Source organism: Callionymus lyra, chromosome 15 (assembly GCF_982586985.1).
Source record: "Callionymus lyra chromosome 15, fCalLyr1.hap1.1, whole genome shotgun sequence".
NCBI lineage: Eukaryota > Metazoa > Chordata > Actinopteri > Syngnathiformes > Callionymidae > Callionymus > Callionymus lyra.
In genome coordinates, this window is record NC_141832.1 from 19,939,376 (window position 1) to 19,965,475 (window position 26,100).

The 26,100-nt window shown below is 38.9% G+C and overlaps 1 protein-coding gene across 1 annotated transcript; it reads right to left on the minus strand.

Annotated features, from left to right (window-relative positions):
* Nucleotides 1-1,732: 1,732 nt before the first annotated feature.
* ppl (periplakin) lies at nucleotides 1,733-17,854 on the minus strand. The gene is made up of 22 exons (XM_087808338.1): nucleotides 17,611-17,854; nucleotides 13,139-13,244; nucleotides 12,868-13,022; nucleotides 12,601-12,721; nucleotides 12,342-12,467; nucleotides 11,120-11,161; nucleotides 10,674-10,835; nucleotides 8,870-8,977; nucleotides 8,246-8,341; nucleotides 8,051-8,173; nucleotides 7,838-7,984; nucleotides 7,613-7,764; nucleotides 7,434-7,537; nucleotides 6,720-6,880; nucleotides 6,462-6,640; nucleotides 6,250-6,388; nucleotides 5,966-6,159; nucleotides 5,754-5,904; nucleotides 5,375-5,458; nucleotides 5,177-5,293; nucleotides 4,847-4,939; nucleotides 1,733-4,775 (listed from the first exon to the last, which is right to left on the minus strand). Exons 1-22 carry the CDS (start codon nucleotides 17,658-17,660, stop codon nucleotides 2,106-2,108), a joined length of 5,280 nt encoding a protein of 1,759 aa, XP_087664464.1. The 5' UTR covers nucleotides 17,661-17,854; the 3' UTR covers nucleotides 1,733-2,105.
* Between the last annotated feature and the right edge of the window lie 8,246 nt (nucleotides 17,855-26,100).

Consider the following 26,100-nt stretch of genomic DNA (forward strand, 5'->3'; position numbering starts at 1 on the left):
TAAGCCCCCCCTCTACCACATCTACCCCCTCGTTCACGCACTATTATTATTATTATTATTATTTTGTTTAATTAAAAACATTTAATTTTTTTTTATAATGAATGGAATAGATAGAGCAAAAAAGTAAATTACATATAATTAAATAAAATAATTATAGTAGTAGTAGTTGTATTTGGAAGTTCCTTTAATTAGTGGGAGATTCTTTTGTTGAATGTGTCTGTTACAATAGTGAAAAAGACAACTTATAAGACAAAACAATGGCAAGAAAGACTTTCAGTTTTTTTATTGGATTTTGTGTGGTTAACATTAAACCCTATGAATGAAACTCTGTATTTATGTCAACGTACAAGGATGCTGAGTTAAACATATTTGTTTAACATAGGAATCAATGTTTCTGTTGATATCCTCACTGCAAACAGTGGTAAACTCGTTTTAATCATTTGTTTTTGACTGAAGTTAATGTTGATTTATTACAAATTTGGTTGTTAAGGGTGAGAATAGCTCGGTGTGACATAATACATACATTTTATAATGGAAATTAATAGTTACACTTTGAGTGTGGCTGACTAATTTACAAATAATAAGATTAAAGATAAGTTTTGTAATGCATTCCCCCACATAAATGAATCAAGTCCTGGCATGAATGATGATAAATGCAAAAAGTGATGAATGGTTCCTGCAACGTAAATCATCAGAACTCAGTGATGAAGCAGATTTCTGGTACTCTGGTATAATGTCTTAGGTGTGTGAAGTGGCTGACCAAGAGTCAACATACCAGGTGATGTGTTGAGGTCTTGCTCAGGGACTGAATGGAAAAAAAAGGCAAACAGTCCACCAGGTACGAATGAATGCGTTAATTCCATATTCCACAGGGTCATATGTTGCTGTGGTAATATTGAGGGCCCCTGTGGAGTCCACAAAGAAATTCATATACGTTGCGTCATGGGCTCCGTAGGTGAGTTAGAAAAAGTACATACTAAAATAGTACTCAAGGTTGTTGTTTTCATATAAAAGGTAAGAGGTGAAGATTAATCCAACTCTTTAATATCTATTTGCAAAGGATGCACTGTAGATTTATTGAACTTAAATAAACAAATAAATTAAATAGAGCACAACGGACAAAGTGGGGCAGGGCGGCCCAATTGTTGTGGAATGGGGGCTCTTTTACGCTTCTTTTCCCGACCCTCATGAAGTCAGAGTAACTATAAAAATGGGTTATGTAGGATGTTTTCTCTCAGCAACTCACATTTATTTACCTTACCATTTAGTTACCTTGTTGCAGGACTCAATCCGTCTTTTCATTATGAGTTGTTGAGTTTCTTCTTCAACATCTTTAAAAAAAAAAAAAATTGATTCATTTTTTAATTTTTCTATAAATATGAAAATAATTATATATCATTGTTATAATGTAACAATATGATTAGATTTGCATACTTTTTTTTGTCTTGACAGCCCCTAAAACAGTCAAAGTATACAGTATAATGTAACCCCTTGGCAAATGAAATAGCTTGGAATTTTTATGTAAGTTGTACCCATTATACACATTTGTAAATTCTTCACAAACTTCCATCAATAATAGAATATGTAAAATAAAAAATAAAATAATCTAAATAAAAGCTTAAAAAAATCTTCGTATTTTTTCTGATTCTTTAAAATACATTGGGAGTACTATACTTACAATACTAATGATATAATATAACAAATTGGATACAAAGACAAACAGAAAAGACAGTTGTTAGGTTTTTGTTTTTTTATTGTTAAGACTGCACACAAGAATACCAGTAGTCACTCCCCACAAAGTATAAATGAAACATTTCATTCCCAGGTGAATTTTAAATTTGCTTTAAATCAAGAATATGTTGTTTATTTCCAATTCACCCTTAATAACCTCAGCCGCAACCTTAGCAACACCATTACAAATGTTCTCAAGACATTGATATGGTATATGAATAAGCAAATAAATATATAGTGCACTTGGAATTTGGAATATATGGCAAAATCATTCCAGTTCAGCTCTCTATAGAATTTACGTTTAAAAAAAACAGGGAAAGCAAAAGAAGAAAAATAAATGAAATCTTGCAGAATTAACAGAATAACATTAGCTTTTACTTCTTGCCCGACACCATGATCCCAAACTCCTGGATGGTTATTTCTTTAGCTAAATACTGGTCTAGTTGGCGGTTTGTGATGTGCCCGAGACGCAAGGCTTCTTCAATGGAGAACTTCTTTCCGGACTTTCTGTCGTGAAGAACTGACGATTCTCCCGCAGGACCTTTAACTGTTATTTCCTCCCAATCGCACTCCTGAGCCTGAAGGTTGACGAACATCTTCCAGTCGATCAACCCGAGCTTATAGGCTTCCTCTGGTCGCATTTCTTTGCCCGTGTCTGGATCGATGACCACGATGGAGCGTCGAAGATGGCTCTCTCTCTGTTCCCTCTTGATCCGGACTGCAGACAGGTTCTTTTGCAGCCGCTCGATTTCTTCCTCCTTTTGGGTGGTGATGCTTCTGAGCTCCGCCAGTTCCCTCTGCAGGGAATCCAGCCTCAACTCCAGGTTCTTCCCGTCCTCTCTCGGTGCGGACTCGGTGATAAGTCGTGTCTCCTTGCTGGTGATTTCGATCTCTGACCGGAGCTTGCGGATCTCGTTCTGCATCCTCTGGTTTTCTTGCTGCAGACGGTTGCTCTCGTCTCTGATGTAGTCCAGCTCCTTGTAGGACTTGGTGTTGGTGAACTCCATATCCGAGAGCCTGGTGGTGAGCGTGGTCAACTCCATGTCGAGTTCTCGTCTCCTCCGTTTTTCCTCTTCCAGAGTCCTCTTCAGGTTCTCGATCTCCATCTCTGCCTCTGGGTCGCGCTCAACTTGGACTTTTTCAGTGCGAACAACCCTTTCCTTCACATCTATCTTCTCCAGAGTTATCTGCTGCTGGATCAGAGAATTCATTTCTTTCTCCAGCAGGGTGCGCTTATGTTTCTCTTCCTCCAGCTGGAGTCTGAGGATGGAGTGTTCCTTCTCCTGCTGTGGATCCTGCTGCAGCACCACCTTCTGCTTCACGGTAACCTTTTCACGGTTCTCCTTGTCACGGATCTCCAGCTCATTAAGTCTGACCCGAAGCCTTTGGATTTCCAGCTCGGCCTCCCTCCTGGCTCGACGCTCTCTCTCCATCTCCTCCATCTGCAGGTCCAGATCACCCTTCTGCCTCTGCAGCTGGTAGAGCTCAGATTTCAGGTTGTCTTTCTGTTTCTGCTCATTGTTGATGTTGTGCAAGAAGCTGTCACACTCGGACTTGAGCATAGCATCCTCTTCCACCTTGACCACTTCTTGCTGCACAATCTTCTCTCTGACCTGGGACAGATCCATCTTCTTCATTCGGATCTTCTCCTCCTGACCTGAGCGGTCCCTCTCCAGATCAAGACGTTTCTTCTGTTCGTCGGCCAGTTTCCTCTTAAGAATTTCGATTTCCTCTTTGGTTTTGGGGTCTTCTCTGTACTGTACCACTTCATTGACCACTTCTCTAGTCTGCACCTGAGGTTTGGTCTCCTTCCATCTTTGAATTTCATCCCGCAATTGCCGGATCTCCATCTCAGACTTCTCTGTTTGATGGGTCTTATCTACGATATCATTGCGCAGCCTCTCAAGCTCTCTCTTGGTCTGTGGGTCAGTCTTGTACTTGATGACCTCTTTGATGATCTCCTTCACCTCCACCTGGGGACCTCTGTTCTTCAGCATGGTCAGCTCATCCTGCAGAGACCTGTACTGGAGCTCAGAGTCCCTGTAGCGCCTTTGGTGCTCCACCAGTTCCATTCTGAGGTTGGCCACCTCATTCTCGGCCTTGGGGTCTGGACGGACAATCTCACGCACTTTCTCCTGAATGACAACTCTGGACTTCTCCTCCTCTAGACTGGTTATCTTCCTCTGAAGGTCAAGCTTCTCTCTCTGTGATGATCTCCTTTTGGATTTTTCATCCTCAAACTGCCTCCTCAGGTTCTCAACCTCTCTTTCGAAGACAACATCCTTCTCTACCTTCAGGACCTCCTTGATGGAAATCTTCTCCTCTGCCATGGCCTTCTCCTTCTCCAATCTTCTGAGCTTCTCTTGAAGAAACTGCAGTTCGTCCTCCAGCTGCTTTCGACCGTCGGTTTCTTTCTGTCTCCTGTCCAGCAACACTCGGTACTCTGTCTCCAGTTTGGGGTCGTTCTGGACTTTGATGACCTCCTCTTCAGTGATCACCTCCTGCTCCTTGTTCTTCTCCTCAGCCAGGACTGTCACTTGCTTCTGGATAATGATGAGCTCGTTATCCTTGATCAGTTTTTGTCTCCTGATCTCGTCCAATTCCTCCCTGAGTTTGCGCATCTCCTCTTCTTGTCCTCTGTCTCTCTCTATACGCAGAACCTCCTTGACTGTGTATTGCTGAGCACCTTCTTTAACCTCGGTTTCAAGGCCACGTAGCTTCAACTTCAGCACTTCCAGGTCGTTCTCAAGGACGTGGGTGCTTCGGCGCTCCTCTGAGAGCTTTTGCTGGACCTTGTGCACTTCCTCGTCCAGTTGGGGGTCTGGAACCTTTTTGATGAGCTCCTTCTTGACAATTGTGTCCTGTGGCTTTTGTCCTTCCAGGACATAGATGTCTGTCTGAATGGTCTCAATCTCCTTCTCCAGCTGCTCTCTCCTACGAACCTCATCTTCCAAATCTTTCCTGAGTCTCCAGGGTTCATCTCCTGTAGCGGTGGCATTGACACTCCTGACATTGGTAGACTGGACTAGTGGGATCTCGGGTTGCTGTAGAGCAGGATTTAAAGGTTATGGTTTCTGGTCTTATAGTCTTACAAAGATGTTGGAACATGTCTTACCATGTTGAGAAGACTCTGGGTTAACTCCAGACCCTGCAATCTCTGCTTGTTCACAGCATTCACCTCTGTAAATTTAGCCTCAATGGCAGCTTCCTGTTAACAAAGTAAGGACACATGTCAGACCTCTTGGCTTTGTCTGCATACAAATCTTCATGGTTATTGCTGACAATCATTAATCTGATGTTTTCTTTTGTTGTGGATTATCCACCAATTTTTCTATTTGGAACCAACTAATTTCAAGCTCCCCCGGCAGAAACGGTCTAAACCTTGCTAAACTTTCTGTTCATTAATTGGGGATTGTACATTAAAATGATAGAAAACCAATCTTACCTCCGCCTTGACCACCTGACCAGGTGACTCCAATCGGCTCCTCTTGAACGTCTGAGGGACAATTCCTTCCTCCATATCCAGGACGGTCCTGAACTTCTCAGTTTCATTCTCATAGTCCTACAAACACACGAGACAACATGAGTAAGATTGTCATCAAAATGATCGATGTTCACGGTACTCGTTTTCTGGAGATCTTACTCTGATGGCCTGCTGGTAGAGTTGGGCATTTTTGGAGACGTTGTTCAAGTCAGACTCCTTCTTGGTGATGTCGGAAAGCAAATTCTGTTGGGAGGCATTTGTATTTTAGCCCAGGTCATCACACTGACACAGTTTTAATGTGCGTTGTCTTCAATCCACTTCTAATCTTAAGAGTAAACCAGGAAGTCCTTTCATCCATCCAACAAAATGACAGTATAAAGAAGCTCATAAACAATTCAAAAGTGTGGTTACATCTTAGGACAGAAGACCCTTCACCTTCCTTAGGGATCAGTCTATGTTATACATGGTGATTGATAGTGGCTGTTTAACCAAAAAAACAAAGGTTTAACTCCACACTCCGGATTAAATATTTTCTCACCTTTTGGTTCTTCAGCTTGGTCTCCACCTGTCTTGCATCATCTGTCTCACGAGGTTCATAGTTGGGCACACGTGACAGCCAGTTGTTCAGGTTGTCATAATCATTGTGGTAATTCTTGTACGACATCTTGGCCCGCTGCAAACTCTGAGACCTGTTTGCAGATAAAAAATTAGCATCTGGGCTCGTGTTTCTTTTTGTTGCCGCTCACTCACCTGGTGTCGATCTGCCTGTTGATGTTGTTGTAGCGCTTGCTCAGCTTCTGCACGTCCGCCTCCTGCCTCTCGATGTCCGGGCAGTGTTCTTGGAACTTGTTGGCCATGTTGTCGCAACTGCTCTTCGCCAAGCGTAAGTTCTGCTCCGTGTCGCTGATCACTGACCTCTTAGCCCTCAGGTCAGATGACATATCCTGGAGGAGACACATTAACACAGATGATCAAAATGTTTCGATTCAAAATCAAAGTGTTTCGTAAACGCAGCGATAATAAATGATTCTCACCCCGAGCTCTCGCTGAGTTTTCTCCAGAGAGGACATGTCGGCCGGAGCCACTTCCTCTCTCGCCAGCTTGTTCTCGTATGTGGACAGAAACGTCTTGCCGTTCTGGAGGGAAGTCTCCAGCTGGTTGGAGTTCTTGAGTCTAGACGAACAACCACTTTTTAGCTTCATGGCTAACAAAGTTACATGTTGATTATAGAGTTAGGGGATCATACTTCTCATGTGAGCACTGCAGCAACTGTTCCAGCCTGTCGTACTTGTTGTTGGCCTCGTCGATCTTGTTGTGAAGCTGAGGAGCACTGGCAGAGGTGGAGTTGGCCACCAGGAAGGTCTTTGCCTCCTGGACTTTGGCGGTCTTCTCTGGTTCAATTTTGCTGACAGCAGATGCAATGTCCTGCAGAGTTTGGCCAAGGTGAGTCAAACAACATCCCAGCTCCGATACAAACATATTCCTTCAGTGACGCCTTTCTTACCCTCATGTCCTGCAGACGATCAGCACTGTCTTGCAGTGGCCTTGCCTGCTCCAGCGGGGGGCGCACTCGGGATTGGATGGCCTTCTCCTGTTTGTCCATGTCGTTGACAACCTTGTCAAGACCGGCCATCAGTTGACGACACTGCTGCTCATTTTTGTCCCCTGGAAAGTTACACAGTCACAGTTACGGATGTATTTCATCGCTTTAACATTTATGGAGCCTGTTTCAAATCAAGGCACATGAACACTGAGCACTGTAACTGTATACTTAAACAGTGAAGGGGAAAAGTAAAATCTAATGTTCTCATCACACCTAATTTTAACTTGTAAAAGTGAATCTATAATTTTCTAAAACTCTTGATTCACAGTATTTTCTAGACATACATTTTTGTTTTGTCAGTTTATTGTTTTATCTTCCTTGTAACTTCTAAAAGTCTCCTAGTCTTCTCTTATAAAAACACTGTCACTGCTATAAAGAAGTTTTGTGGTCACATGACAATCAAAGACAAGCTAGTAGTTCAATGTAGTGAAAAAGATCGTAAAAATAACAGCCAGATAGTTTTTCAACATGAGTCATTACTTCAAATGAAACCAATCATTTTAGAAAACATGAAGAAATAAAATGTTATGTCACTGTTGATTAAACATTTTACAAATCAAAGTATATATTGTTCAAATTTCAATTCAATTTAGGGTTAAACTGTGTCTCGCCTACCAGTTCCAGCTCCGCCCTGAAGCGTCAGCTCATCAAATTTCTTCTGCAGTGTTCCTTTGCTGCTGGCGATCTTCTGCTGGATGGATTTATCCTGACTCGCCAAACTGTCAAAAAAAAGGAAAGTTATTGTAACCCTTACACAGTAACATTAGGTCAGTTCCTCCAGCAGGGGATCTCACTTGTCGGAGATGGCCACGGCGTCAGGGTTGGTGGGTGGGATCAGGAAACACACGGCGGGGGCGGTGAATTTACGTCCGGCAGCGTCCTTCACGTCCCACTTAGTACCGTTGTTACGAAGAAGAGTGTACTTTTCTCCGCGCACCAGTGAAACCTGTGATGAACAAATGTAATTAAGACCCCTAGTTCAACAAGAAAGGGAGGTCTTTAACCAAACTTTAACCTACCTCATCTGTGTCAAATTCACACAGAGCTTCGATGGGAAGCTGCTTCTGGGGGGTTTCTCTGCGGTACTGGAGAGGAAGGACTTGCAGGCTGCGTTTCTGCAGACTCTTGACCCGCTCGTCGATGCTGTCCATGGCCTTGGCCTGGTCCTGGACAAACAGAAGTAGGCGTTATTAAGTGTTTGTGATGTAGCCATGACGATCGTCCTTCCTTACATCCAGGTCCCGGATCAGGCCCTCGGTTTGGTAGATGTCTTTGAACTCAGGGTTATACTTTTGGTTTATCTCTGTGTCCAGCCTCTTCAGCAGGTCCTGAGTGTCACGAGCGTCCTTGTGGTACTACACGAAAAAAAACAATTAATAAATAAGTTGGACTTAGAAGGAGTAGGAGTGGTCAGTGCTATATCACACCTTGTGGTAATCATCCATGTTTTTCAGGTGGTTCTCCTCACAGATGAGCAGGTTCAGGTACTCCTTCCAGTCAGCATGTACCGCCTCTGTATGAGCCTGAACAGCAGATCAACCACATTTATTTCGGGACATGTCTTGTGTAGTAAATATAGAAGACGATTATTTTTATCAACACACTCGAAGAAACAGTTAACAAAATTGCAGTTACACTTTTCCGACACCAGACGCACTATTTTAAAATACTACAGATTGGGGCTTCAATGACAGAAAGATACATTTTCAGGGTTTCTTTAATTACAAGGATAATGTAGGGCAAATGTCACTTTAAAAATGTTGGACTTACATCCATATTTAATGATGCTTTACTTCTATATAAAGTCACTTGAAATATTAGTGTTTCCGACATGACATGACATCCTGAAATATTATTGGCTGGTCATCATCCGGCTTAATTTCTGCTTATGAATAGAAAATGTATAGTATAGAAATGAGAAAATACACATTTTTCCTCAAATAATATCACGTCAGCTCTAATATGTCCAGTGACTTTATTAATCATGCGAATACAGACAATATTTGTCTATTTATTATAAAGAATAATTAGGGTAGAAAAGGCTTTTTCACCTCAATGACGTTCTTTCCCGGATGATTCTGAGCAATCAGCCTCTCTCCGTCCTCGTTCAGCTTGGTGATGTTGCCTTCTTTGCCTTCCAGACACTTGCCGATGAAATTCTGTGGGCGAAAACACAACAGTTTTAACAATCATTCAGTTATTTGTTTGAACCTTTGCTACTGCAGGCACTGAACCAAAGCAGAAGCTCAATTCTTCCGTTCTGAAGATTCTACTTAAACATTGAATCATCATACACTACATTTTACAACAATAATACTGAGCTTTTTTATAGTAGAAATGATAATGATAAAATATAATTTTGTAATTTAAATAGATTAATTTTATTGCTACAGTTTTTGTACTCCATGTAAAAGTTCTTAGATTGTTTTAAAATGTTATATCCAGAGTACTGATGACACAAGTAGCTTTGCAACTGTAGGACACCTCACAATATAATGATATGTTCCACCTGGTAAATGACCGGTAGTAGAGTATTCCTTCAGTAATTCCTGTAAGTTATTAACATGACTCACCTACAGCCCTTCCCACACCCATGTGACCTAGTTTAACACGTTACCTGCTTATGCTGTAAAGAAGCGTGAGGTTATTCAATTTTGACCTGCTGATCTGATCACAGGCAACAATCCTCATAAATACTAGACTTAATCGATCTTAATTTACATAACCAAAACATGCTTTTTCTTTTAAGTCTTTTTATATGTTTTGTATGTATATATATATTCATTTGATTGTATTTATGTATTTGTTTGAGTGTTTAACACGCTGTATAAAGTAATTTCTCCTCCGGGGGATCAATAAAGATCCATCTATCTATCAAAAAGGGACAATATTTTTGTTCATTTTGTTTGAAAACAAGTTATAAAAACTTTTACAGCACATCAATAACGGACAAGTGTGGTGCATTCAACGGCACAGGAACAGCTATGGTGCATTTAATAGCGTGTGGCAAATGCAATTGAAAGAAAAATAAACGTTTACTGAATGCAACTCAATCTAAAAGGTAACGACATTTAAAGGTAGTTGATAATTAAATTTAAACATGAAGGTTAGTTTCTAGATTATTGTGTCAACTCACGATGTTGGGTTTAATGTGTCAATTTAAATGATAGCAACTATATGGTTAGCAATTTCCGTATCTGGAATGGATGCACAGGATTATTAACAATGATTTATAAAAGGGTTTGGCTGAGAGCAAGTGTTGTTTACTCATTTAGGTGATAACTTAAAAGAAATAAATGCAAGTTTCCTTGATGAGAATGCGACTAAAACAATACAATGTTTAGACTCGTCATCTGTAACTGCACTGGACTAGAAAGAGTATGGGTGTGAATGAAAAGAATAAAAGCTAATAAAAGAGCTTGACTCAAAGAATAGACTAAAACTCCAATTAAAACAGGTTCTTTAATACAACAAACGCTCCAGTCACATTGTTCATCTTTGTTTTTGTTGCTACGTAAATGTGTTTCTTTGCATCTTGATCCTTGGAGACCATGTTTGTTTACATCAAAGTCAGCTAACAAATGCAAGAAATCACAACATAGCTTTTCTGATTATAATGTTTTGGATCATTATTATTTCATATTGTTTTCTTCTCAAAGTTGTGTTTCATATCTCATGAAATATAACGAACAAAAGTGTTTAAAATGTGCTGATAAAAGAAGTTTTTTATTTTTTTTTTTTATTTAAAAAACAAAGGCGGGTGGAGATTTGGGATGTCTACCTGAGATAAATGTATTTTTTATATTATATATGTATGTCTCCCACAACTTCATATCTTGTTTTTAAGTGTAGTACCTCATACTGCCTCTGGCGGGTCGGGTAGTCCAGATTGGCGTCGCTCCAGTCGTAGTTGGTCCTCTCCTCGGCCTGCTGGTCCATCCAGTACAGTTCGTTGGTGCACTGCTGCATGTAGTCCCGCAGGCTCAGCAGGTGGCGCTGTCGAGCACTGGAGGTGGCCTGGCAAGGGAGTTGGAGAGAAAAGCAAAAAAGATGAGGAACGACAACTCTCCAGGGACGAGTCGAAAAGAGGCGTTTTTAATGAGGTCACAACTATTTTAGTGGTTTTATGATTGACACCAAGTCACTTCATAGACTGGGATCATGACTGCAGGGGCTGACGCCGCAGTCACGGGATCCACTCGACAAACAGAAGCAGTAGATACACAATAATCAAAGTGTACACAACCGCAGGCTCAGACAATATGTGTGTGTGTGTGTGTGTGTGCTTAAGTTGTTTTTACCAGGAGTTTGCTGTACTTGTTCTGGAGGCCGTTGACATAATCCTGCAGAGAAGAGACACAACAAAAGATGTAACAAATACACAATAAAAGGAAACATGTCTGTGTTCTCTACTAGCATTTACATTGAATGTAGACTTCAAAGAAGATTCACATGATCTAAAATGTTGCTACTCTGTGGTTTCTGAATACATTTGATGTTTTAAAGAAGTGAAAAGTTGACAAATCTATTTTGACTTAAGGTATGAACATATGTTTTAAGATAGTTTCAGAGGCTCCTTTATTATATTACAGTAAATAATCTCAGATAAAATACTGTCTTCTAAACTCTCCCGGACATAGAGAACCACACCCCAAAGTGAAACATTTAACACAAGGGAAAAAAACTGTCGCCATTGTGAGTCATTTGTAAACTAGAGGACATTTCAATATTGAAAAAAGATTTAATCAACCCGACATTGTTTTCTCAAAGTGGGTTGAGCTGGTACGAGGTATTTAAATATATTGGCTGCTGACGTAGAAATCTGGACAAGATCAAAATGGATTAACTTGAGTAAGATTCTCTGCAGGGGGTTTTAATATGCGTCTAAATCAAGAACACATTGATTATTTAGTTTTCTATTTAACATGCATGCTAAGACACCAAAGAAACACCAAAATAATCACCATTTCAAGTGGAAATACTATCAATAATGAAAGAAAAAAAACTTTAATTCTGTCATTTACTTGACAGGTCAGAGATTAATACTCAACTAAATATCATGCTGTTGTAATTCTGGAATAAAATAAAGACTAAAAAAATTAAAGTGAGATATTTTTTTTCTCAAAACATTTTTTTTCCTAACGTTTTGATTTTTAATAGGTTATATTCTTGAGCGTGAATTTAAAGCTGTCAACAAAAAAATGATTAGGGATTCTTGCTTATGATAACTCTCAAGTTATCACATGAGCAAACAGATTATTCAAAACTTAATTTTTATTTTTTTAATATTTGTGCAAAGTCTGGCTTTCAACCTTAAATATTTGACTGATTTTCGGCTTTCATGTACATTATTCAAATCAAATATAAGTTTTATTCTTGTTTTCTTTATTTGTGAAACTTTTATTTGAGGGATAAAAAACTGAAGAAAAAGATCTGTTTAAGCTTTTTTCATGCTTTAACTCACATTTGATTTAGATTTTCTTTTTTTTTTCTCTAGAGCTTTTGTAAATCTTGGGTTCATACCTTATCTCCGCTTGCGGACAAGTGAGGAGCGAGAGCCTCCACCTCACTGTGGAAGATGTTGTGCTCCTCCACCTCGTTCTCCACAGATGGAAGGTCCTGTCCAAAGCTCTTGCCCTCCAGGACACCCTGGACAGACAAAAGTTGTGTCAGTGTTTGATATAATACCACAAAAATATCCCCTTTTTTCTTCAGTTATTTTCATTCAAAACCATTAAGAACAATAGTTGTATGGCATTGAAATGATTGATGTTCACTTTACCATCTTCTCACTCATCATGTTGTCCCAGTTGACGGTGGGAACGCCCTCCGTGCGGCTCAGATGGTAGATGTGATCGTGGTCTTCTCTCAGTTTCATCACCCTCTCTCGCAGCTGTTTCATGCTGGAGAGCCGAACAAACCACAAAATAATGACTTAAGAATTAAAAAAAACAAACAAATATGTTTATATATAATCATTTGTATATGTAAGTAGAACAATTGACCAGCAAGGGTGTTTAAGTTTGAGTTGAAGGTCACTCGTACTCACTCCTGGTCAATCATCTCAGCCTGAGGATGCTGCAGGCGCTTGGCATTGACCGCATCATCGTCAAGGCCGGTCAGCAGGTCCAGAGAGTTGAGGATCCTCTTGTTGGTGTCGTCCTGGTACAGCGGCTGCTTGCCCTCGTTGATCTTGGCCACATCCTGAGTTGAAGATCAAGTGACACAGATGACCTTTAACGTCCCATATTTATGAACGACAGAATATGTTTTTGTTGCTGGAGGATCAACAACACCGACTGAAGGTTATCAGCATGTACCTTGTTGAGGTTCTGCTCAATATCGTAGATGTTCTTCTCGACTTTATCGGCATTTTTCTGCAGCTTCTCGATGAGAGCAGCCAACTCTGAGGAGGGAGCCGTGGATCTGTTGGAAGAGGTGGAGTTAAAACAGGTGGAGAAACTGTTCTGACAAATGCAGCTAATCTAAATAAAAACACTGGGACTCTCATTATTTTTTCTATAAAAAATGTTAAATAATGTCACTTACAATACAAATATGAGACATTCCTGATGCATGAAAAGCAGGGGTCATTGCTCATTGCATGATTTCTACTCATTCCGAGTGAGCAAAGTACTTAAACATGAACTTTGGCAGGTACTTTATTGACAAGTGTCAGTGTGATAAAGGTGATGAAAGGTGCACTGATATGTTCGTCACTGAGGCACCGTCTAACTTGACCTGCGGCAATCTTTTACACAATAAAGTCTATGCTGTTTTAGGCAGGAACGAGGAATTTTCGTCTTTTCTACGGCGAGTAAATGATAAATATGTACAACGAATTATAATATATTGACAATAAAATCGAAAATGAAATCACTAAAACCACATTCCAGAATTGAATGACTTGTTATTCATTTACAGATTTTGTTGTGTCACTTATAAATCGTATAAAATAATAATTAAATATATATATATATATTTATATATATACACCCATTGAAAAGCTTATATAAACATTTCAAACTGTATCATTAATTCAATTATTAATGGATTTTTTGTTTTGTACTTTTGGTCCTTAAAACTTAATTTAATACGAAACTAAAAGTAAAAAAATAAATGTTTACATTTTTGAACAAGCTTTAAAGGTACATGATAAGTATATTATTGGAATTAATTTGCTGATTCTATTCTATTACTAAAATCCAGGAAAAGGGTCCCATCTGTTCTCCTTATCTTAAGATGCCTTGTCAAAATAATATATATATTTTTTATTTTACTAATTTTAATTGAACATAAATTACCCACTGGCAACAACTGAGTGTTATATTACTACAAAATAAGATCAAGTATGTGTTTTGGCCAGAACCGTAAGTGCGAACCACGTTGGAACTTGTAAAATATTTTGATCCAAAATTCACTGGTGTGAACTTAATTCCCAGGAAGTCGTCTTGCTTGCTTTACGGTGCCCAGAGGGAATAAGCGTGAAGACCGTGCGTGTAAAAGTCATTAAGGAGGTTTTTTTTAAAGCAATAATAGTCTGCAGGGAGAGTGTACCTGACTTGTTGCTGTCAGTCAACACAAATGGATGCCCCGTGATTAACCGTTAAAAAAGAACATCAGAGAAGTAAAACAGCTCAATCCTGACTGGCTGTTGGTCTGAGAGGTTTGTTGCAGAATGCCAGGAAATGTTGCATTCAGGTGCTGCCTGAACAGTTGAGTTTCCATGTTGGCAAGCCTCGGAAACAATGTTGAACTGATTTATTGTTCAGTCATGTTTTGCATTAGTTTGCAATGCTGAGTTGTTTTTGTCAGAAGGAGAGGAATCCTTCAAATGTTTCTTGGATCCAGATCGTAATTTTGAACTAATCTGAATTGTAATAATCAATGTATTTCTCTATTATCAACATTTAAAGAATAATAAAAAAAAAAATTCATTGGGAGCAGAATATATACTATGATTTTTGTAAGGGGACGTCAAGCCAATAGAAAGAAGGAACAATAGAAAAATGAATAAAAAGAAAAAAAAAGGTTTTTATATCAAGATATTTTCATACTAAGCTGAATATTATAATTTAAATTCAACATAATTTATTATGAAAGCTATCTTTTTTTTAATATATATATATATTTCTTCAATTTACTTCAAAATTATTTTGAGTAAAAATAAATATTCGGAAAGAGGAAAATAAAAGGAAGGAAAAAATGGTTGAATTTTGTTAAGTTGTTAAATATTTAATTATTTTGAATGGTTAAATATTAAAATAAATATTGTTGATGTTGATCTTAAGCATTTCTACTTGGTTGTAATTTGAAGTTCCATCAAAAACTCACATCCATTAGCCTTTTTTTGTCCAGGTATACTTTATTAAGTATTTTTTCCTATCGTAAGAATTGTGAAGAAATAAAAAGTTTGTGTCTTATTATTATAGTAATTACATTTAATGGATGCATTTTTCGTTCGCTTCCAAAGATAAGAGCGCATAATAGCAGCAGCCAAGTGATCGCTGTCATCCACTCCACAGAATATTTTGGTGTCAAAGAAAACATTGTGCTGTCGCACAATCGCACGATACATGCACGCGCATATTTCCATATCTGCACATCCACACCCACCACCATTTGCACCATGGATTACGCAACCTCTGCTGAAAACACCCCCCGGGACTAAAATTGTCTGCACAAATGCAAAAGTTGGAAATAAAACAATGTGAGAAGCAGGTGAGAGCGTGTCCCACATTAACGTTTGACACCCGGCCATGAAGAAGAAGAGCTGGAGGGCTGATTCTGTCACTGCACAAACACTCTCTACAGACTGGTTCAGACCAACAGGTCTTTGTGTAAGCAGGCTCCTTGATCCCACCAGTGCTCGGCTGCTCCTCATGCAATCATGGATGACAGCGGTGGTTATTATAAAGGGGCGCTGACAGACGCTATCAAAGACAGGGATGAAATGAGGCCACGTTTGTACACGAAAACTACATCCAAACAGAACGACTAAAAGCAATGTTTTCGTTATTTATTCGCCTTTTAATCTTGAGCTAAAAGAGTGACCGATGACTGTCAAGTGGTGGCTGCATCCCGAGGTTATAGTTTGGGGTGGTCTTAGTTCCAGACATAACACTGTGTAATTATTGTTTGTGTCTCAAAGCAATCTGGGATTTATTTAGGATGCAGAACATGTGTCATTCCGCACTTTTTTCCCGGTGAGTTTCATGGGATACAAGGTCTAAATAAAAAGAAAAATCATCATTTAAATAAAGATTTTCCAACACATATTTATTTATCCCGTGAGATAAGGAAAAAAACGATTCATCCATCCATCCATGTCGATTTTAGTTCCTCAAGATGCTACTTGTTTTGTTTTTTCCGCATCGAGAAAACTCTTCACCGTTCAGATTACCATAATCAAATATCTTGTTCTTGAGTCTCAGCGGTTTTATGATCTCACAGTACTGGGTTGTGTTGTTTCTGGGAAGACGCTGGCACCAGCATGATAAAAAACCTCAGATGTTTCCATGGACGGGAGGAGGATTCAAATCAGAACCAGAACACACTCCAGGGGTGAAGTCATAGTGGGTGTGGAGGTTCTGTGTCCTGCTCTGTGGCCACATGCTTTACGTTAGACGGTTACATAATTCCACACAACTCCCCTTCTGCAGCTTCAGATTTTTTTGTTGGCATCTACAGCCTGGAGGTCTGAGTCAGTCACACAGCTTGACAGTCAACTACCTGAACATTTTTTCTTTTTACTACACGGGCGACAACGAATAAGGTGCAGCCACAGAGCGGTGTGGCTGGGTGGAGCCGCATGATTGAGATTCCTGCACTTATCAAAGGTTTCGTCGCCACAGACCACAATCACAACTTCGCCTGTCATGATTGACGAGTGCAAACGGAAGTCATTGATCCCACAGAGATAAAGAATTTAGAAGTTGAGATAGGATGCTTCATGGTTTCTGGCTCAACATAGCCCCCCCCAGCTGAGTGGGATGCAAACATCAGGAGGAGGAAAATATTGTCACTCTATCCATCAGTATTTTTTATTTACAAGGTAATGGCGTTGTCTTGACCTTTTAAGCATATATTTTATTGGGTATTTTTTTATATTGTTTAAGCGCTTTGTGACCCTGGTCTAGAAAAGCGCTCTACAAATACTACTTACTTTAATATATACTAATCTAAAAAAAACACATTATAGTTGAGTAATCATGTATTAATTTATGGTTTTATGAGCAGATAAATCCTATAAGCGTTTGTATTAATATTAACTCTAGACTTCACGAGAGGTCAACACTAGGGAGAGGCTTTAAAACTATTCTTCAGTCCAACACTTATCGAACCGGTTACAACAACATAACTACACAGCCGCGCCCTCCCTGAATTAACACCCATATGTTACAAAGTCATGTGCATGTACTGGACTCTATTCCCAGTTAAAAAACGGAAAAAAAAGGGAATTACTGTATATATATATATATAAAGATAGTTTGTCATTTAAACTCTGAACTTCTTTTGGCAGAGGCTTATGTGCAAAACTTTATTTAAAAATGTCAAACTTTATTTAAAAAACATGCTAAACTTTATTTAAAACAAGCATCCGGAAGAGTATATCCGACTATGAATTAAGACCTTATTGTACTATAATAACGTTATATATAGTATCTAATTCACGTTAAAAGATACATTCAAGTTCATTGAGCTATTTAAAAGGTCATTCTTGAAACGACTACAGGTGTGTTAAAAAAACAAACAAATAAGTAATAAATAAAATAAATAAATGTTGACTTACGTCGACTTCGGCGTCGTTATCGCAGTCGACCTGCTCTTCTTCTTCAACATGGTGACGGTCACCTGTCAAGCGTCCACCCACCAAAAAAGAAACAAATCCTCGAGCGATGGCCGGAGAAACCGTGTGTGTCCCCCTCGAGCTTCCGTCAGCGTGTGCGCGGTGTTTGCACGAAGCTGTTCCAAAGTGTCACTGCTTCCCCTCCCACACGCTCGGAACCCTCTGGACTGGACTCATCACCTGGATAGACTCACTTTTTCTTCCTCCGCGGCTCTCACTCTTCCACCTGTCAGCCGGCGGCAGCTAGGCCACGCCCCCTTCCGCCCACCTTTTTCCACTCACCTGCAGATCAACTTACACCCTGAAAAGTGACCGAATCCAACCTAGTTATCAAAGTTTGAGTAAGAAAATGGAAAATCTTCTGTTTGTTTTCAGGGATGATCGTTTTATTTATTAAAAAATAATGCTGTAATAACAAGACGCACCCTTATTATTCCCGTGCGTGTGCGCGTGAGTGTGGATCCATGGGTGGAAAGGTGTGTGACAGCAAGACTACTCCAGCTGAACCAGTCCAACCAGACATCTAAGTGAGTGTGTGTAGGTGTGTGTGTGTTACATGGAGGCAGGTGTGTTACCGAGATACTACACAGGAATTCCAAGTAAGCCAGTGGGTTCTTCAGAAACAGATACGATTAAGCAACTTTATCAGTGAATACTATGTTAGTTACTCTCATTAATGTAGAGGCTTGTTTTTATTTGTTCAGGCTTTTCCTTGATTTTCTGAAACTCCTGTTATGTTATCAGTTTTATCTTGACCTTTAAAGTATATACTTTATTGAATATTGTTTTGATTGTTTAAGCGCTTTGTGACCCTGGTCTGGAAAAGCGCTATATAAATACAAATTACTTACTTACTTACCTACTTACTTGTGGTGGAAGCAGACCAGTGAGTCATGTCAGTATAGGTCGTTTTAAATTATTTCAGACAAATTAGGCTATTTAAGTTTTATTAAATTATATGTACAACTGTAAATGGCCCTCGGTGTTAAAATATAGAGCGAGAAGAGCAAACGACATAATACAACATATGACATAATACAAATGTGGGAATCAATATGCATCAGTTTTGATATTGCAAATTCATTGTTTAGGAAATACACTAAACAACATGAAACTATACGAATGCTAATACTTTACCATTAGATTTCCAGATGTTTCTTATCACATTTTTGCTGATGACATCCAGCTCAACTGCTCTTTTGATCCAACTGAGCCCCAGAGGCTGAACAGCTTAGTCAATTGTTTGCTAGAAATCAAAAAATGGCTGAGTGAAAACACTCTACAGCTAAATGTGGACAAAACTGAAACACTGGTGATTGCTCCTGATGATAAGGTTCCAGGGTTGAGTCAGTACTTGGGTGACTTAGGTCAGTCTGTCAAACTGAGCCTGAGAAACCTGGGTGTTGTATTTGATAAAGACATGTCTCTTGTTCAACACTGCAGAAAACTGAACAGAAACTGTTTCCTTCAACTGAGAAAAATCTCTAAACTTAGGAAAATGTTGTCGGAACATGATCTGGAGCTTGTAATCCATGCGTTTGTTTCTTCTCGTCTGGACTATTATAACAGTTTGTTTTCATGTCTTAACAAGAAGGAGCTGTCTCGCCTGCAGTTGATTCAGAACTCTGCAGCGAGAATTCTGACCCGCTCAAGTAGAAGAACTCACATTTCTCTGATCCTTAAAACTCTTCACTGGCTTCCAGTTTCTTTCAGGATCAACTTTATAATTCTGGTTCTTACTTTCAGATCTATTCATGGTCAGGCTCCTCCGTACATCAGTGATCTGATCCAGCCTTACACCCCAGTTCGGGCTCTGAGGTCTGTGGATCAGAATCTACTGATGGTTCCTGAACACGCTTCTGGACCAGAGGAGAGAAATCCTTCCAGGCTGTTGCTCCTAAGCTTTGGAACGATCTTCCTCTCTCTTTGCGCTTGATGGATCTACTGACTCCTTCAAGAAACATCTTAAGACGTTTCTATTTGTTCAGGCTTTTCCTTGATTTTCCTTGAACTCCTGTGTTGTTCTCAGTATTATCTTGATCTTTAAAGTATATACCTTTTTGAGTATTGTTTTGATTGTTAAAGAGCTTTGTGACCCATGGAATGGAAAAGCGCTATATAAATAAATATTAATTACTTACTTACTTACTTACTTTATGACACCATTTTATACATAACAACACAATGCTAATAGTATAATGATATATGCTACACAATGATATAATGTATTGTTTTCACAATTTTACAAAACAAAGAAAGTAAGTAATTTATATTTGAAGAGAGCTTTTCCAGACCAGGGTCACAAAGCGCTTAAACAATCAAAACAATACTCAATAAAATATATGCTAAAGGATCAAGACAACACAGAGACAAACAAAGGAGTCTCAGAAGATCAAAGAAAAGCCTGCAAGAATAAAAATGTCTTCAGATGAATAGATCTGAAAGTAAGAACCAGAATTTTATAGTTGAACCTGAAAGAAACTGGCAGCCAGTGAAGAGATCGGGGAAATGTGAGTTCTTCTACTAGAGCAGGTCAGAATTCTCGCTGCATATGCAATATGTTAAATGATTTAAAGAAACTAAGGTAAGGGAGTAGCATAGTTCAATCAATATATATATTTAAGTAATAATATATAAATGGGTCTAGTATTGACCAATAAAATAATTCCTAGAAGAAATAAAGCATATGTATGAATACTGTATAAAAATCCTGTTTTCTATCTAATCCTATGTTTGTATGCAAACCATACATTTTGTAAGATAAGATGTGTTCAATTGTTTGTAGAATACAGATACATATAAACTGACGAGAACGAGAGCCAAAAGAAAGTGCCTCCCTGCTTGTGTGTACATTTGTCGCTTCATTACAACTTTCTCGTTTTCAGCACCTGGACTGGCCTGAAGAAGAATGTAAACTAGCCGGAACAATGTGTGCTTGTAGAAAAACCACATGAGATACCTAAACGCTGCTTTCACAATTCAACTAGTCAACTATGGCAGCAGGTTATAAGTCCAGCTGGCCCTCACCAAACTACTTCCCTTTTCAGCTCTATTGACTTAAGTTGTATAAGGTGGCAACAAAAAAGAAGAAACCATGCTGTGGAACTGTCGAAACAAGCTGTTTTGGAAAGTCAAGTGCTGTGTCTGTGGTTTTTCAATGATGCCTCTATGTGAAAGTATGGTGATGAGGTGAGGCCTGAAGTGGGGCGAGCTCAGGCAGGTAGATAGTGCCCATCTTTTCCCACAGAGTTTCATGTCTTATCGTAGATGTGCTTCAACAAATAACAGGATTAAGGCCTTCTAGAAATGTCATTTGTTTTTTGTTTTTTTCCGATGATGGAATCTATAAGTAAGTAAACACTTGAATGGACCTTGGCTCAGATGATGGAGATCTACTCTTTCCATCCTTCTTGTGTGGAAAGAGTAATGTGAATCGGTGTCGACACCGCTGGACTGGATCTCCCATCTGCGGAAAGTCAAGAGTTTAGTTGACCGGAAGGAAGTCTGTTTTCCACAGGGGAAGCTGAGCAGTCGAGTGCTGAGCTGATAATGTTCCCCATTCCACTGAGGTCGAAGTAAAGAGGCCCTCTCTTCCAGAAACAAATCCAGGTCAAGAGGCAGACGTCATCTCGCCGAAGTGTCATCGGCTTCCTAAGAGGTCTCTCATCGGTTGGGCATACCTGGAACACCTCCTGAGGGAGGCGTCTAGGAGGCATTCTAAAAAGGTGCCCGGGCCACCTCAACAAAGAAACCCTTGTTCCTCATTCCTGGTTAGACATTCCATCGAGTGATGTTCAATACTTGGACACTACTTTGCAAGTGAAGCTAGTAAAACCACATGTAGATCAGCTGGGATGTAGTTTTTTTTAACTAGGTTGAGATCCTACATATACTTTATACATTTTTTGGTACATTGACTGGTTCAATGTAGGCATTATTTTAGGACCGGCCTTCAAGGTGTGGCAGGTCAATACTGAAAAAATAAATAAAACATCAGGCATAAAGAATTCCACTCACTCCTTGCACGAAACTGATAGTAGTCCTGGGCTTGTTAATTAGGAAAGTTTAATCCACTTCTTGCACATTTTTTGCAAGTTTCTGGATTTTTTAGAAGTAAGATATCAAGTGACTGAGACAAATATGTTGTCAATGTGCATCGACTGATGTTACATTTGGATGTGTAACACACTTTTCCGACTCTAATAATGGGTACAATAGAAATCAAAGTTACCCGGAAATGACCCAGTAGTTGGGCACCAGTACACTACGGACTTTTATTGACGTTCTCATTTTGTGACAATAGCTGCTTTTTCTAAATGAAAATAAAAACATTGTATTTTGTAGATTGCTGAGTATTATGAAGCAAAAAAGCAAATATGAACTAATTTATATAACTAAATGCAGAAAAAATATAAATGTAGTTTAGTAAGTCAAACTACCTAACGCCCAAATTTGATTCACACGTGACCAGAGTTATGTTATATTTTTCAACCAAACGAAATTGTCCTAATATTATTTCTCTGCGATGGTTTATCATCCTCTTGGTGTGACGTTTAAAACTGGGAATTAAAGTGCTGAACATTTGAACTCCTGAGGGTCCAAACTGTCTTTGCTGTCAAAAGATAAGTTTGAACTTCAGCTAGTTTTACTAAACTCATTACTCCTGCATTCTTCAGCTGATGGTGATAAAGACCATAAGAATGCAGAACATCAAGGTTACGCTGAGATCTCTTAGATAAGATGCTTAAACATTAAACAGCAAAGCTTTACCTGCAGGATAACTCAGCCACATGTATGGCATATACATTAGTACTGTCAATATTTGTCTACATGTGATTGAACTTGGGTTTGACGGAAGCCAATCACACCCAGGTTCACCAACATGTCAATTTAATAGTGTTGTAGTCGAGACTACAGCGACCGAGACCGAAGACATTATCAAGACCAGAGAGACAGAGACAAGGGCAAGTCAAACGAAACCCCTGCTGCGACTTCAACTTGCTCTCCAAACTAAATCCATGGTGTATTTCTGTCATATTGCCGCCCAATAAATATGTTTCTAGATCCGATTGATCCCTGTGTGAAAACACGCACGGAGAAAAAGAAAATAGGAAACTAGTAGGGATGCAAAAGTTACTGTGGGAAATTCCCCCAAGGTTTTTATTATCTAGGCCTGTTTAAATAACCCTCAAACATTGTTTGATTTCCTGACTTTGCCAATAACTCAAGATGACTTCTTATTGCCTGAGGATAGATCGTTGTTTATGTTTTCTCCATCATTGAATCAAATGAAGAGGGATTTTAGGTTTAATACGGGTTAAAGAGAGTTCAGTTCCGCGTGTGAAAAAATTATGAATAATACACTAAGTGAATGTTAACATTTAAACGTTTACTAACCAACTTTAAATCGCGTCATGGATAAGATGATCAAGTTTTGGGGGAAAAAATGGTGAATCACCAGATGATGAGTGAGTGACACCGGCCCGGCAGCAGGAGCTTGATCTCTTGGCCGGTCTTGACTGGTTTTGAACTGAAATCCAGAGTGACTTTGAGACCGAGACGAGACAGAGACCCTAAAAAAAGATTTCGAGACCAAGAGGAGGGAGCCAACTTGTGGCCTTTCTATGTGGAGTTTGTATGTTCCGCCCGTGTTGCGTGGGTTAACTCCGGGCACTCCGGTTTCCTCCCACAGTCCAAAAACATACAGAGGTTGATCTGGAACTTCTGGAAATTCTCCTTAGGAATGAGTGTGTGTATGAATGGTTGTGTGTCTTTGTGTGCCCTGCGACACACTGGCGTCCTGTCCAGGGTGTCCCCGACCTCTTCATAATGGATTTAATCCTAAAAGTATAAATATGTTTTTACTGTATCGAATTTAAATTCTCCGAACAATGAAAGTGTCAAAATATGCTGTGTCATCACGTTTCAATGATTTCCAAAGGTTTGAAATATACACACAATAGTCAGGTAAATGTAACGTTGCCATGGTGACAGATGACACATTCCAGCTGGGTGTAGTCGATGTGTCCGTATAGTGTACCATAAATGGAATGTCTGGATGGATGGCGGAACTGGTCGAGCAGCATTCTGGGAGCGAGCTTGTTCCGGAAGGTAGTACAAAGGTGACACCGAGTAAACGAGCAAGTGGGATTTAAACGACCAGGACGCTCGTCCGAAGCTTCCACTCATTTTCCAAATTGTGCTCTTCACCCTGACCTTGACGTTGAGGCGACGATCGTCGTGATTTTTATCTGCATCATGTAAAGAATAGGCAACCAATCACTCGTGGTGATACATTCTTCCTGGATCTTTTTTCTTTTTTTTTAAGAACAGGTTACACCTACACAGAAACTCATTTGCTTTCATCGATGGTGACGATGTTATCTCACCATGAGCAGCTGATCACACCTTCATTCATTTCTTATGAAGCATCATCTCTTCTCAGTTAAGAATAAAAACAAGTAGATGTGAAGGGAAATTAACTTTCTAAGAAACATTAGAAGCAACATTTGGACACTTAAAAATGTCATAACCGTGATGCTGATTGTCGTTTTTCTGTATAGTTGGTTATTCCAACAGCCCTTTACCAGTGAGGTGAACACAACTGTTACACTGGTTCAAGCTGCAGCTTCACCTCAAACAATCGTGACACTCTTCACTCAGCACTTTTCAATTAGCGTTAAGCTTTACGTCCCCAAACAGAAGAATCATGGTCCACACCTACTCAGCATTGTTGAGCAAATAAACAGATGTGTATCTCAAGAACACAGAATTCTTGTACTTTCAGACCACCCTTGTTTTATGATCCAATTGTTACACAATCATTGTAACTGCTGTGTGTGTCACATGACCAACAGACAACAAGGAATCCATAAAAGCACAGTTTTTTGTTAGTACAATGTCATAACTATTGATGTGAATTAAACTATCATGATCTACTTTGTCTGCATATTATCATATTCGTCCAAACAAATGGTTCATTTGTTTCAGTTTAAAATGAACAAGAATTTGGAGACAACAAGGACAGATTAATCATTTTTTTTCCATGAATGATGAGTTTGTGATGGTAATGAAATTTTACTCACACTACATTTTCTTTTCAGAATTGCCACTTTGTTTGATTTTTGTAATTGAGTTGGACTGGAGTGTCTGAATCAGCCTACAGCACTAGATTCTCTGAAGTCACACTCTGTTTTAAGACATAATAAACCTAAAGATCATTCATTCTTTTGAACAGCTTCATTGAGTAAACATCTTTACCACAGCCTCACATGAAACAAACTTTTTTTTTTGAAAATATTAAGCTGAAAAGGGTTAGTTCGAAAATAACTCATACTTCCTATATTCTAAATAACCACATTTTTAACAACAGTTTTGAAGGATTTTGTGCAGGAGTGACTATCGTGCAAAAAGGAGGGAGTAACTTATTTCCATAGTAAAAGTTGGCGACTATAATACAACGAAAGGCCAACAAGTGACTTTTTCTGACATAGATATATAGATTTAATTCTCCACTCTAATGGGATTGAGATTGGGAATTTTCTTTTGTGTACACCTAAATAATAATAAAGCAGCAATTCTCCTGAAGTGAAAATCCGAGAGGCATTCCAAAAACTGGTTTACAAATACCAAGCTCATCGATCATCAACTGAATGCATTCTTGGTTGTGGACCAAAGGACCCTTTTCTACTTTTCAAGTTCTACTATTGCAGAAAGAAAACCTTTTGATTGATCCTGGATCTGAACTTGTAGATGTTTCCCCAGAAAAGGTGTGTACTCATTGCTTCTCCAACACCTGAAAAAATAAGATCACCTCAACTTGTTAAAGGTTGTGTGAAAAGGCGGATATTTTTTCTCTTATGTATCATTTTTTGCTCGTTTTATTTAACGTTTTTTGTAAACATTGACTTTATATATACTCATATTTTTTACTCATTTATATATGTCATGTTTTAGTCCATTTTTCTCTAAAATAAACATTCTCGTTTCAAGTATATACAGCGAAAATAATCATTATTAAATAAAAAAAATATAAAATTATGTAATGTATTGTACATGTAATTATCTGATGCATGGATGAGGAGATGTGTTTATGTATAACACAACCTTTTAAGTAAGTTGTGTGGCTAAAAGGTTGTGTTACCATGAAGGAGATTCGTGTGTCAGCAGTAGATGAAATACCCTAAAGATGCCTGGGAAATTTATTTTTTAATTTAAATAATATCAATGCAAATTTTAAATCGATTTTGGGATTGTCGGAAACACAGCTCTAATACAAATCGTTGTCGTTGAGAGGCCATATTTGTTGACTTTGACTCAATAAAACTTGATCACTTCAAATATTAAGAACGTTTTCTGGCGGAAAGATACTCGTGAGTTTTAGACTTGATTTTAAAAAGGTTTTTGTGTATTTTTAAAGCTCTTAATGGTCTC